A 14,750-nucleotide genomic window follows, 5' to 3' on the forward strand; every position below is an offset into this window, starting at 1 on the left:
AACGCGATGTCAAAGATAATTGAACTCAACTTGCTTTGAGAAAACAGTTCCATTTCGAAATTACAGTCAAACATTGCCCTGAAATGATTTTATTTCGGACACTGAACCCGCCTTTTAAGAACAACTAAAAATGCGATTGTCTATCGGGGCGAGCCCAAAATACCAGGAATAGTTATGTCGTTCCCCAGCGTGGACCCACGGTGAGCATTCGGGGCGGAAGGCAAAATACCCAGGCTCTACTTTGCCATGTCTAGCGTGGGACTTGCACCCTGTTCTTTTTTTAGAGGGCACTCGAAAGGATAGAATTTACTCACAACTTGCGAGGAATCAGCAGGACTCGTGGTTTAACTTGACCCATTTATGTCTCATTTCTCCATCTCTAGTTGGACTTTTTAGTTTTGAAGGGGAAGGCATGCAGTCGAGGTGGGTGTCCAGGTGAGGCAACCGGCGGGGAACCATGGCCCGGGTCACGGTAATCAGGATTCTGGGTCGATCGCCCTGGAGTCATGCTGGAACTCGATCATGCACTGATGTTGAGTCTGAAATTGAATCCCCCTTTTATGCTGGCTAAGTCGTGGTTTGTTGTTTCAGTCTTGTCGAGTTTGAGTGTCTCCATTTTCTTGTTTGAAATACCTCCGGATTTAGGCCTGTAAGGCTGGGTTAAAGCCGTGCCCGTGTACGTGTTACCATCCCGGTTTGTCATAAAATTGGAACTTGGCCCATTCCTCTTCTCATGTTTTCCGGATTCATTGCTCATACAAAGCTAAGTTACTTCGCTAACTGTAGCAGACACGATTACTGTGAGCACGAAAGGCGATCACCTGTGCATTATTGCTTCGTCATTTTGTATTGCAAATATATCATTCCCGCCAACGCTAAGTCCAATTCTAAGCTCTATTTAAGAGGTAACATGGCTGTATAACTTGATGAAAAACACGAGCCAGTTTTCTAAAATTATCACATAGACTTCATTCAAATTCAACCGTCTAGAAAAGAGTCACATCAAGACCTCTCAAACAACTTGCGGTTCGGAAAACCGTATACTGCTGCATGGTTATCGCACCATTTCGCACATTTCTGCATTTCGACATTTTGAGGTGAGATGCACATTGACCCAATGTGTGCCCTAAACTGTTTCCCGAGGCACACGTCTCTCGCACTCGCAAGATTTATGATGGTCCCAGCCTGCTGCAACGCGACAGCCCCTTTAAGGCGGTGGGCCAATTGCCGCACTATTTTTGTAGATGACACAAATTCATCATACTATTCTCGCTCGTCGTTCCCGGCACTATTTCTCTCCCATTTATCACAGCGCCTGTGTTGAGGAGTTTGCACTTCAACTGACAGAATATGGAGCAATGAAAAAAAAAAAAAATTAGAAACGATCATCGCCGCGCTTATAATACTAGCACCCATCGGAATGCTGTCGAGCTGACATGTTTGGTTTTCAATAATACGTGATAGATGTTGCTTTAGGCACAACACACGAGTGCTGTAGGGCAATGGTTACTGTCTTCGCTTACCAGGCCCCTGTCACTTTCGGAGTGTTTTTATTGGAATTGCTCGGTTCTGTGAAGATTCTGTGTTATTAGAACGAATGCATTTTCAGAGAGAGAAGTTATAATTTAATTTCTAATTCCCGAGGCAAATGTAATTCGAACATAATTATAAGTAGCTTTGTCATGTAAGAACTTTAAGGAATGTGTTCCAATCCATAATATCAATTATTTTGATTTCCATATCCACAATACCATTCTTGTTTAACCGAGTGACCCTTAATACTAAAACACAATTGCTTTAAGGAATTGTCCAAATTGAATATCTTAAAGTTGGTTTATACATGTACGTGTTTTATGGGGGGTGGCACCTTGAACAAAAAATAGATTTTCAAATTGAATTGATAATTTTCATGCATAGCATTAGTTATGAGCTCTTCAATGAGACATCGCACGAAAAAAATCAGCCCATGAGAAGACTAGTAATCAATAATTTATTAATAAATTTCAACTTTTGAATAGCGGGACGCTCTTTAATAGTTCTGAATAGTGTGCGCAATATCTGAACTAGAGCGCGCCATCATAAATCTAATTTTTAAAACTGTACAAAGGCCTGCAAAAAAAACACGTAAATGTATTTGTTAAAGGACATTATATTCCGTTAAATTTTGTTAGAGGAGAAGAAAATCGAAATTTCTAAAGATCACATATTTACCAATAACTTTAGTGATCGTATCTGCCACGTTTTAAAGGGGAAAAGAGACGTAGATTGGGGAGAAAAAATGGCCGATGTTATATTGAGAGAGAGAAAAGCCTAATTTCAAATTGTTGATCGGAAGGCTCTTATGAACTGCCATAGGAAGAAACTAAAATGAGGTTTATTGATAATAATTTTCTTGTTAGTTTCAGAAGTTGCCTACCCACCGGCGAAATCCACACAATGCTCTGAGCAAGAAATGTGTCTGACGGACGAATGCGTCGAAGCAGGTAAGGAATACTTTAGTATAATAAGTATCCCTGCGCGACTCAGTGGTACACACTCGGGGTAAAATACGTTAAGCATGTTTTTTTATTGAGTACTCCATGATAATATACTATAGATGACGTCTTGAATTGGATTACTTTGTTGCGCATATACATTTAATTTTGAAGCCTACTTTGATATTCTAGTCAAAGAGGGCGCTCTAGCAAAATCACTGAAAATCAGCGCACTGCATATAGGGTTCAAGACCAGTAGATGGCCATAGACCTACGTGGTAATTACGCGCACTTCCCAAAATTATTTAAAAATACTCTGAACTCTCTAAGGCGTTCAAGACACGCATCAAATTTAAGCTGATTTCATCATCTTTCATTTTCTGTTAAGTTTTTTGGGGGTATGATGACCACCCCTAAAAATAGTCTTGAAACCCATCGCCATTTTGAAAAAACGATGCCTACGCTCCATTGCAAAATTTAATTTAATTTTGACAGAAATACAAGCTCACAGCCATGTGCACATGTTCCACTTTTCATTTTAACAAACCTTAAAGTTCATGGCCAACAAAATGCTCTAACACCGAAGAATTAGAGGGCATATGATCTTTACTCATAGATTACGCTGTACAACTGAAGTGTTTAACTTTTGAACACATAATAAAAAGCGTGTTTGCAAAAATTTATAAGCATTTAACATGCACGTTTAATGGAGAGACGCCATAAAAAGGTCTATGGGTAAAATCTTGAGTAAGGTTCATTATTCGGATACCCTTGCAACTGCTTGTAACTGATATTGAATTTATTTCAGGGAAATAAATTAGTAAGACAGTCTGACTACATGGTAGACAATCACATATATCATGTGTAGCAGTTAGTTGATCCGTTGACTAAAGCTGGTATAATCATTAGCGGTTGGTGCTCAGGTAAAACATCAACGTGTCTGCTTCTAATACAATGCGTGCATGTGCGCGCTAGTGATAACCGAGATGCAACCATGCAGGATCGAGCTTATACCAATTTTGAAAAGCCGAGAAATCTCGGCCAGAGTATCGTGAAACACAGTTCTTATATGAGCATTCAGAGTTTGTTGTAGTGGCTTGGGTCGTTACTTTCTTCATTTGATTTGGTCTTCCCTTTCAGCCGCTGGCTTGCTTCTCAACATGAACTCCGCTGTCGATCCATGCACGGATTTCTACGAGTACTCATGTGGCGGCTGGCTGAAAAGTCGAGTCATCCCGGACGAGACCAGCAAGCTCACCGTCATCACTGAGCTCAAGCATCGGGTGGAATTGAACTGCAGAGGTAAACTTGCTTTTGAGCTTGGCTTATCATTAATTGAGGCATGTATGGCGAGACTAGACGAGAAGTGGTTTTACGGGGAATTATTCCTTATGAACCAGACCATCTCACTCCAATCCTAACCTAAACAAGCTACCCCCCCCCCCCGAAAAAGGGGGGGGGGGAAGTGGGGGTGGCGAGGAGAGAGGAGAAAGCTTAAAAAGAATCTACAATATTGTTAATGGCCATAGACCGTCTAAACGTTTTATAGAATATAAGTAAGATTAGAGGCTTAGCATGGTGGAGATACTAAATAATGAAAGGTTTGCGGAAACACCATTATTCATTATTTTATAGAAGAGTCGGGTTGGCGCAGTGGTTACTTCTATTCCTGCCCGGACCACATGTGGATTGGGTTTGTCAGTCCCTACCTGATTCCGTGGGTTTCCCCCAGAATATTCTTCTGGGGTTTTCCTCCCACCTCCTAAAACTGTTATTTCTTCTCATTGTCACCTCTGAGCAGGTTTCCTCAGGCTTTCGAGCTACAGTGACAAGGGGATTTTTTAGGAATCGTTGGTTTCATTACCAGAAAGAAATATGATAAATAAATAAATAAATACCAAACTAATTCTTCATAAGGAACAGCGCCTCCAAATCTCAGACGTGCCCACCTTTCTCAGGTACCTGACCCATGTTTAGTGGGAAACAAACACACAAAATTCTGGGTTTTGTTTTATAAGACAGAAAAGGCGTTTGCATTATCTCTGATAGAATGGCAATTTTAGTGTTCCCGATTCTTCTGGGTTTTTTTCAGGTTTGGTCGAAAATGAAGTCGCCGAGGATGAACCCGAGGCTATAGTGAAGGCCAAATATTTATACCAGGCTTGCATGGACGAAGGTAAGGGGGAAAGCAGCTGCTGATAGGCGGAGAAATAGACGTGGTTCCGACAAGGGGTGGGTGTGTACCAGGATATCCATCGCAAGTAAACCACAATTCAGTTACGGGTTTCCACTTATTAAGTCGAAGTAGTAAGTTTTTCAAATTCCTTTGAAAAAGTAGAACAACTGGGTTTTTGGTGGGGGCGGGGGAGGTAAATCATCAACGAGGGCGTTGACAAACCAATTTGAGTATGAGATACCATTTGCTGACGCACAGAAAAATTGCCTGGATTAATTTTACAAAAGAAAGGGTGAAAACTGGAACTATCCAAACTTGGGTTGTTCTATAACCAATTGTTTGGGTTGGAATTTATGTTTAATTCAACCGAAAGTTGTAGTCATACAAGACCAAATTAAATTTGGTCTTGAAATGAACACAAGTTTTGGTTGAATTTAGCAGAAATTCTAACCCAAACAATTGGTTATAGAACAAACCAAGTTTGGGTAGTTCCAGTTTTCACCCTTTCTTTGGTAAAATTAAGCCAGGCAATTGTTCAGTGCGGGCCTTGAGTGCTGGAAGGTAGCAGGGATTTTAGGAAGACACTGTTCACTTGATGTGTTCTCTGTTACAATTGTTAAACCAAACAGTTGTTGATTTGTGAGCAAATTTGCTCATCATAATTGGCTTCCTGCCATGACTGACGATGACAATACAACGAATCACAAAAGAAAAGAAAATCTACAAAAGCAGAGTATCGGAATTTCCGACAACTTTTCTTGCAGATATGGCTGTAACATTCAGGCTTCTGTTATTGATATAACATCACAGTTTTGCTCATGAATATGGAGATTTGCATTAACATAAAAACCAAAACGGCACTAAAATAGCCCTCGAAAATGGCAAAATGAATATCGAAACTAGAATATGAACCTGCACTTTCAAGGATTGCATTAAATAAAATGCAATCATAATGTCTTTTAGGAGCTCTCAACGACAGGGGTTTGGAGCCCCTTCGGACCGTGGTCAGTAAGTTTGGCGGCTGGCCGCTGATGAACGACTCATCCTACGACGAGTCGACCTGGAATTTGGAAGACACGCTGGCCAAAGTGTTCGTGGAGAGCGGGCAGAACTACATCTTCATGAACTACATCAGCATCGATCCACAAAACAACGACATGCATATATATATTGTAAGTACATGCGGGAAGGCCCCGAGTGTAACTTTTGCACATTTTTGCAAAAATTTACGGGGTGCGCTCTAGAAGTGCCGAACTGTGGAGGACACCCATTCATTAAACCCAACATTAATATCACGGTTCTGTAAAATACGCGCACGTGCAGCGCACTCACGTCCAACTAAGTGTCAGTTCGTGGTGCCGATGGACGACATGGTGGGGCATGCAAGTTACGAAAAAAGGTTGGTTTACAAAAAGCAGAACGCGTTTTTCAACCCTCCTGCCATTAACAGTTTCTATGGAACCTCAACTGTTTTCCCTTCAGATTGATCAACCGCAGACACTACTGGGCCGAGAGGACTTCAGGGTGGCAAACTTTTCACACAAGGTAAGCTGTTTCCTTAAACTTGTTAAAACCCTTAAAGACATACACAATGCAGCAGTGTGCGTAGTGCATGGAATGGAACATGGAACATTCTCATTCTTCGAGCGTTCATTATTTATTAGGTTTCCATCATATTTTATAATAAATGTGTATAATCATGTGTATATAAAGCTCACGTATCCACCTGTAATTGTGCTGAAGGCTCTACATTATTAATATTATCCTGCTCATTGAATGAAAATTCTAAAGACCACCTCGGCTCCCTGGGGAGTTTATAGCTGGATACTGCCATTTCGGTGCAAAGCGGCTCAACCACTTTAGGTATCACTGCTCTCACAAGTACCCATTTACTCCTGGGTGGGGAGAAGCAATGAGTTACAAAGTGCCTTGCACAAGGGCAAGCGCACCGTAACCACAGGCTGGACTCGAACTCACAACCTACTAGTTTCTTATTCGAGGAAAAAAAGAGCATATGGTAAGTTGCTGCAGCCACTACCGTATAGACACGTGTACAGTTTTCTTCGGACACGGCCCAACCATTGAACATCAACTAGTCATTGCAGTGATTCGAACAATCGCTTATCCGAGTTTATCGTTTATGACTATTCACAGAATGTGGTTGCGTACCGAGAATACATGGAGGCCGTCGCCTTGGAATTGAGCCTCGCCAGTGAAGATGAGGTGCACCACCAAGTGCTCGACATGCTCCACCTTGAGTCGAAGCTGATAAACGTGAGGCGTGCCGAAATGTTAGGGTTTTATAAAACGAACATTTATTTTTATCATATGGGATAAAAAACATATATATATATAAATATATATATCCTTGAGTATAAACTTGCAGGCTTTACTCTTGTCTTAAAGATTTTTATTTTTGATGGCCCTAATTTATTTGCAGATTCAAATTCCAAGAGGTCCTAAAAAAGAGGCGTTGAAACGTTACGAAAAGTTGACGATCGTAGACTTACAAAAATGGATTCCACAGGTAAGTGTCCTTGTGAGATTGTTTAAATAACAAAACTTATTGGGGCGGTGTACAATATTACCAGGGTGATAGGGATGTTGATGTCGAAATCTAAGAACGCACCCGGTTTCACATCTGCAAAGAAGCCTGGCCTATCTCAATTTCTTGTTGCTGTCGTTACTGTGCTGTCATGGTTACCATATCTCGTTCTTAAAATCAAGAGCTTGTTTATTTTTTTATCATGACATTGTAGTTCAACTGGTCCAGATATTTCGGCGCTATCGTGACTCCAAATTTTAACGAGACGGAGCTGTTAGGCACCTATGGCCTGGAATATCTGAAGAGGCTAGGAACGGTTATACAGGAGACACCAACCAGGTTTGTATTCGAATTTCGATATCCGATTATTCGGAGTATTCGGATATTCGGTGTTCTCGGATACGCCGTGCGAAGTGTCCAATAACTCTTGAAGAAAAGTGCGGTTCTGAGAATTCCTGTAAATGTACCCTTTATGAGACATTTGTTCTAGCCTTAATCCCTTGAGAGACACCGGACATTAGGGAGACATTTCAATGTCTCCCTAATGTCACAATTCCTATTTAGAGGCAATATTGTACCTTCGCAAATAGGCTGAATCGATTGCTTGTGGTCCAAAACATTAAAATAACAACATTTGTGGCCGGTAGGATAAGGGAAAATCATGGCGGTTGGAGGTCATTAAAGTTGGAAAAATTGAGTGAACACCCTATGGGAATGTCTCCTTAAGGTACCATCTCCAGTAATATTAAGAACAAGATGTATTAATACGACGTTTCGTCATCATTTGTTGTCGACAATCAGTTAATATCTTTGGTTTTCAGAAACGTACTCTCTCAAGGGCGGGTCACTTTACAAGGAATAGTTGCCAACTTCTTCCAAGTTTTACTCCAATCTGTCTAGCCTTGATATGACGCTAGTAGTTGTGTAGTCTCATTCCAGCGTTTGTATCTACTGTCTAGAACAATAGCGAACCTGCTGATGTGGAGGCTAGTGCACGACAGCATCGACCTCCTTGGGAGGAAGTCTCGCAAGCTCCGGGAGGAGTTCTCCTATCAAGTGCAAGGCGAACACGGGGAAGCGCCGCGGTGGAAGCATTGCGTTGACCTGACCAGCGGCAGCATGAGCAGCGCCATGTCTGCCATGTTTATCCAGAAGTACTTCGACCAGCAGAGTAAAGCGATGGTAAGCTATCTTGTGTTGGTCTCGAACTTGTGGTCGGCATTGATGCTGTCCTTTTACAATTGCTTGGGAAGAATTTTAGCTGTGCGTATGTGTGCATCATAATATCACTCGGGTTAACCTAAGCATATCATGTACACCGACGACTCAATCTGCAGTCTTCAAGTCTTCGTGCATCCGATCCGTAAGCAGATAACAAATCGTTGCCACCTGAGTCGTAGTGGACATTAAAACACAGAATGCACATTCAAAGCTGTGTTGCTTAAAAAAAAGAGTACTTGAGCGCTTCATGATACAATCTTAACTTTGGTTGAAACAACCACTTTGATTTTTCAAGCATTATACAATGGATTGTTTATCCCACCAAATTTCCACCAGCAAAATGTTTTGTGCATAAGAACGATCGTCATTAAATTTGCGTTCTGATTCGGCATATTATTTTTTTTTGTATGTTACATGCAGTGGCGTAAATCCGTGTCAGCGAGTCGGCGGATGACCAAAAATCCTAAAATTGACTGCACACCACATGGCACTAGGGGGTGCTGTTCGTGATACAATCTTACATCTTATGCAAACTGCTGCGGTTACAATACATCCAGACGGTGTATTTAAAGTTTTTGTGCTGTACGTTTTCGGTTTTTCACTGCTATTAAATACATTTGGGCTGTTTGAAAGTTAGAAAATAACCTTAAAGTGGGCATTTTTGGTTTTCACCACACAATTTTTTTTGAGGGGGGGGGGGGGGGAGGGAGTGTTCCAATGGCAAATCCCCACGGTCTAAAAGTGGAGGATATATCCTCCCCATTTCCTGGGTTTTACGCCCTTGCAAACATGACCTACTTCCTATAGAGATTCCAGTAGTTTAACAGTGTTTGACACTTTACTTGTTCCTTGACAGGCTCTGGAAATGATTCATCAGATCCGAGGAGTGGTCCTCGACACTCTGAACGGAACGAAGTGGATGGACGAACCGACCAAAGCCAAGGCTATCGAGAAGGTGGGAAAAAGTCTTGTTGTTTGGCCTCCCTGATATTTGTCGGATCCCGTTTGAAAAAAAAAGAAAATTTTATTCACAAAAAATAATGAGTCAGATTAAAAAGAGTTATTCTCGGAACATATCTTTAATGGTCATAAGCTTACGACATGGACGTTTTCTAGATGTTTGTTTTGTTTTGCAATTTTCTTTTTTAGTTGTATGCAATTCGTGAGCAGGTCGGGTTCGACGATGGATTATTTAACTACACCGCGCTGCAAGAAGAATACAAAGATGTGAGTAAAAAAATGATCAGTCCCAAACAGCCCAAGTTTGTATAATTGTGAGTTGGGCAATTATTTGATAGTATGGCTAACGTTTACTACATTTTAAGCGGTGTACACGATTTGATGCGCCACCATTTCAAGTTCATGGTCGATGTTCTCTTTGAGTTTTACGTTCCCACAATTATACATAATTTCCCCTGTTCTTCATTGTAATCACGCAGGACTACTTGTATCCAATCACAGATCTGTTGGAAACTCTCGTAAATACATTATTCGTTAGCACCAACAAATCCGAACTCATGCGATAAAAATGTTATAAAGTCCTCTAGATTAGGGACCCGAACTTGTATATATGAACATGCAAAGGCCTCCTGCTTCTCATATCTTACTGGTTGATATCGCGTCTTGGCTGTGCACGCCTCGATCCCTTTGAGTTTGATTGGCCTACTTCTCCTGCGCACTCATACATCACGCTGCACTCTTTTGATACGCGCGTAGATATTTACACTAGGTTGTTTACACTAAGTGATTTCGCAATAAAGGCAGGCGATGAAAACACCACCATCTTTTCCTTAAACAACATTTGTTAAAGTGGTCAGAAATTGCCTCAGATCGCACGACAGATTGCATCTAGAATCCAACAAATACCCCACGCCGTAATTTTTTGCGACACACATTTTGGGGACCAAAATTTTATTTGCCCCCCTTCCCAGACAGTTGTGTTTTGAATCCGCCCTTTGTCTTGGGTCGCTTATAGCAAGCAATTAAATGCATTGAAAAACAAAATGGTTGAAAGGTTACACAATGTGATATCTATTGGTTTAATAAGTTATTCATAAATACCTCAGACAGTTTAGCCATTCCTATTGGTCGAGAGCCCGTCACGTGGCCGGTTTTAAACGGATGATAAAGACATGGCTAGCTGGTCTTAAACACTTTTCCAGTGTCGCAATAAAATGTAGACCCCTACACGTAGACCCCTGAGTCTGGGTGCTGATAATTACCCTCGCCTCCGACTCGGGTAATTATCAGCACCCAGACTCTAAGTGGTCTTAAACAGAGTGATAAAAACCTCCAGAGCACACATTTATTCCCTTAGTAAAGTTCAATAAATGCAACATTGTAATAATTCAACACAACTTCCCAGTGTTATGCGTAATTTATTCTTTGAAAGATTTACGCCTATTGCAATAGGACAAATAGGCCTATTCAATTTATTTCTCCCTAACTCGACATTTGCTGAGTCCCAGTAAAGACACAATTCAATGATATAAATTTAATCAAAAGAGACTCAAATTGACTCAAATTGATTTGCGAGAGTAGCTCACGTTGGGAATAACAAAACTCACATTTCCGTCCTCTGCAGATGGTAACCTACCGAGAACATCATTTTGAAAACGTCTTCGAGACACTTAAAAACTACGTCAGATTTTCCCTGAGAAGATTTCGACGGCCAGTCAACATATACCGGTATGTGGTTGATTTAAAAAAAAAAGACATGTGGGTTCAGATATAATTTATATGCATTAATTACAAAAGTTAGGGCTTGCTTTTGGTGGAACTCGCACCCCTGACATTCCGCTTATGAGTGAGGGCGTCTGAGCCACTGAACCAGCGATCGCGAGCAGATGGGCCGATATAACGGCTGATTGAATTTCTGCTTTTTGGTAGGCCTATGCTGTAATAAAAAAGGCATGTGATAGCTGTTCTGAAATGAATTAGCCGACTGGTTCGATGTACAAACCGCTTAGAGCTCTTTTAACACCACACACTTTGCAAGAACTCTTTATCCATTGGCTAGCAATTTCCGGCAAGTTCGAGGAATAAGAACTTAGTTAAGATACCTGCGCTGAAGACGTCGGAGAATTGCTCAAGATATAGATGTAAACTAAGTTAAGGAGTAACGCGTCTATCTTTTCTTATAGGTGGGCTAATCGGTACCAGCCTTACCAGGCTAACGCGGCATACCAGTATCCTCTTAACCAAATCAGTAAGTCTTTGCATGACGGCATTTAATTCAATATGCTACCAGTAAATTGTTTTTATCTCTCGAATGATGTTTTCTACCTGTAGCCACTTTTAATCCCCCCCCCTCCCGTGGGTTGTAACCCTCTGGAAGTGTGTTTTGTTTAAGACTATACATTTTTTCTCTCTCTCAGCATTTCCGGCTGGCTTTTTGCAGCACCCTTTCTACAATCGCAGAAATCCCCAGTAAGTTAAAATCAATTCTTTTGCCGGAATTCTAAAGCCAAGCTCTTATAACTCCGTCTAAATACAGACATTTCGTTTACATAGTTTTACATAATTTTTTTTACGGACAACAAAGTGACGTTACCATAGTTGCCGTACATGGATGAAATTGCTAACGGTTTATACACTCTAAAAGTCCCGGGTCAGCTTTGACCCGGAACCCCGCTTTTTGGGGGCCTGACATTGTTCCGGGTCAAAATGTCATTTTGCAGGTTAAAATGACACTTTTCCGGGTCAAAATGATACTTTTCCGGGTCAAAATACCAGTACTCCGACTCATTTTCCGGATTATTTTGACCCGGAAAAGTGACACTTTGACCCGAAAAACTGTCTAATTAACCCGGAAAAGGGTCCGACCCCATAGAACCCTGATTCCGGTTAAATCTGTCCCGGGACTTATTAAAGTGTACTTGCTCATTGTTGGCTAAAGCTGTATGTGTACATGTGATGTGCATTTATTTGTATCCGTCCATACTCCTCCGCTTTGGTCCAGGATGATTATACTGAGAGGAAGCCAGGGGGATTTATCTTAAAGACAGATGCCAAGGATATTTATCTTAAAGATAGAAGCTGCGGATATTTAACTTAAAGACAAAAAAATACAAGAAATAATATACGGGAAGTCCGTCGACCAAAAGTGGATACTGTACAATGTCCTTTTTGTGTTTTAGAAATGCAGCACAAGAAGGTCAGAATTTCAGTTTTTGTGTGTTCATTTTTTTCGAACGCTGGTGCGTGGTTGGCCTTGTTTTCTCCAAGCCTGTGAACCAATGTCTCAACTGTACGTAAATTTACCATAAGAGAAAAAACTACCAAGTGCACACTCTGCGGTGTAACATCCTTATACATTTCGATATGATGTGATAGTATTACAAGTGAGGTTTTATTCTTTCAGATCTATGAATTACGGAGGAATAGGAGTCGTTATTGGTCATGAAATTATGCACGCCTTCGATGACATGGGTAAGGTGGCTCTGTCCATAATTTCTCTAGATCCAGTTATTGCGATCAAAATTATTGAAATTATACCAATTTATTACACTGTGTGCATATTATTTCGTAATAATAAGGATTAAAGCACAAACGATTTATAACGGTTTGCGGTATTTCGTAAGAAAAAAACTTTCCGAAACCGCATGCATGCCCATTTGTTAGTTTGTCCTTAAACTCGAATCAAAATTTAAAAAAAAATCGTTGCAACGAAATCCTTTGACTTCGTGCTCGGTCAGAATTACGAAATCACTGCCAAATTTCGTATTGAGTATCTGCTGCCCTCATCCGTTTCGAAGTGCGAAGAGAAGTGACACTATAGTCTGTCCATCCATCAGGCCCCGCCCACTTCGCGCGAGGGCAACAGCACGCGCTTCGCCATGGCCACACTGCACTATCTGGCTGCGCGCGCGTACAACGCGCGTGTGAAAACACGTCCGATATTAATCGCGGCTGTGATTGGTCAGAATATCACGAGGCGGGGCTTAATTGGATCGAGCTATTCATCTATCGGGCTGCTATCCGATTCGTAAGTAAAAAAAGTCATGCACGTGAGCGCACCACTGATTACTAGCGCCCATTGGATAAGCTGTATTAACTTGCAGTTCCAATGGTTTCAATGCTACTTAATTAATGGGTAGTGAGCGTGGTATAAACTAAAGTGACGTCACACTGACGAACCGGATTGGGGATGGATTTAACGATTCGAATAAAATGCCTCTTTCGTTACCAGGCCGAGGTTTCGACAAGAATGGAGACTTGGACGAGATGTGGACGGAGGAATCTGCGGATGGTTTCAGGCGGGAAACCAACTGTTTAGTAGAACAGTATTCCAACTTCGTCGTGAAACAGGTCAACAGGAAGGTAAAATAAATTAAGTGCTTACAATAAGTTCTCAGTATGCTTCGAATCCCGCCTAGGCCAATAGGTGGATTGGGTTGTCAGTCCCTACCTGATTCCGTGGGTTTCCCCCAGAATATTCTTCTGGTGTTTTCCTCCCACCTCCAAAACTGTAATATCTGCTCATTGTCTTCGCTCTACAGGTGTCTTCAGGGTTTCTGTTACGACCTAGGGCACCTGTGGGGAATCCATGGTCTCAGTACCAGAAATTAATAAAAAATAGTAATAATAATATTGCTATTACGCGATGGTTTGTTTATCTGATGGATTGCAGGTGAATCCGAACCTAACGTTGGGGGAAAATATTGCCGACAACAGCGCCCTCAAGGTAGCATACAAGGTACGTACGTAATACCGCAGTATGTCATTGTAGACGGCAGAGAGAAGAAGGCAAGTAGAAATCATCGCAAGTCAATCAACAGTAAACTGCTAGTCATTCAGTCTCATGTGACAAGAAATCACGTGACTTTCTCAATGGCATTCCTTAGTGACAACTCCCTATGTGTCACTTTTGACCTGACTTGATCTGATCATTTTTTTTGTTGGTTTCCTTTGTCATTCAGGCATACCGAAGGTGGGTGGAAGAAACAGGTGTAGAGGAGGCAACGCTTCCAGGAATTAATCTCACCCATGATCAAATATTCTTCCTGAATTACGGACAGGTAAGTGTCTGGATTTTTCTTTGAAATCAGTCCCGTCACTGCACGGTGTTCCCCAAGGGCGGATCCGGGGGGGGGGGGCAAAGGGGGCCATGGCCCCCCCCCCCAAAAAAAAAGAAACCACTTTTTTTATTTTTTTATGTGACATCGCAATAAGGGCAGGCAATGAGTACACCACCATCTTTTCCTCAAAAAAACATTGGTTAAAGTGGTCAGAAATTGTCTCAGATCACACCACAGAGCATCTAGAATTCAAAGTTTTTTCGGGGCCCTTAAGCGGGCCCCGAACCCCACGCCGTAATTTTTTTTACCCACTT

The 14,750-nt window shown here is 41.5% G+C and overlaps 1 protein-coding gene across 1 annotated transcript in view; it reads left to right on the forward strand.

Moving 5' to 3' along the window:
* The window catches only part of LOC119743097 (membrane metallo-endopeptidase-like 1), a 45,958-nt gene that overhangs the window by 27,713 nt on the left and 3,495 nt on the right, over positions 1–14,750 (forward strand). Inside the window, exons 2-19 of the mRNA XM_038219450.1 lie at positions 2,400–2,483; positions 3,615–3,776; positions 4,567–4,650; positions 5,614–5,822; positions 6,133–6,195; positions 6,805–6,924; positions 7,091–7,177; positions 7,410–7,534; positions 8,155–8,377; positions 9,273–9,371; positions 9,566–9,643; positions 11,001–11,104; positions 11,560–11,624; positions 11,794–11,845; positions 12,780–12,847; positions 13,608–13,738; positions 14,049–14,114; positions 14,338–14,436. Of these exons, the coding sequence (XP_038075378.1) occupies positions 2,400–2,483; positions 3,615–3,776; positions 4,567–4,650; positions 5,614–5,822; positions 6,133–6,195; positions 6,805–6,924; positions 7,091–7,177; positions 7,410–7,534; positions 8,155–8,377; positions 9,273–9,371; positions 9,566–9,643; positions 11,001–11,104; positions 11,560–11,624; positions 11,794–11,845; positions 12,780–12,847; positions 13,608–13,738; positions 14,049–14,114; positions 14,338–14,436 (1,919 nt within the window). The remainder of the gene's footprint in view (positions 1–2,399; positions 2,484–3,614; positions 3,777–4,566; positions 4,651–5,613; positions 5,823–6,132; positions 6,196–6,804; positions 6,925–7,090; positions 7,178–7,409; positions 7,535–8,154; positions 8,378–9,272; positions 9,372–9,565; positions 9,644–11,000; positions 11,105–11,559; positions 11,625–11,793; positions 11,846–12,779; positions 12,848–13,607; positions 13,739–14,048; positions 14,115–14,337; positions 14,437–14,750) is intronic.

The sequence above is a fragment of the Patiria miniata genome, unplaced genomic scaffold, assembly GCF_015706575.1.
Source record: "Patiria miniata isolate m_02_andy unplaced genomic scaffold, ASM1570657v1 HiC_scaffold_6, whole genome shotgun sequence".
NCBI classification, from domain to species: domain Eukaryota; kingdom Metazoa; phylum Echinodermata; class Asteroidea; order Valvatida; family Asterinidae; genus Patiria; species Patiria miniata.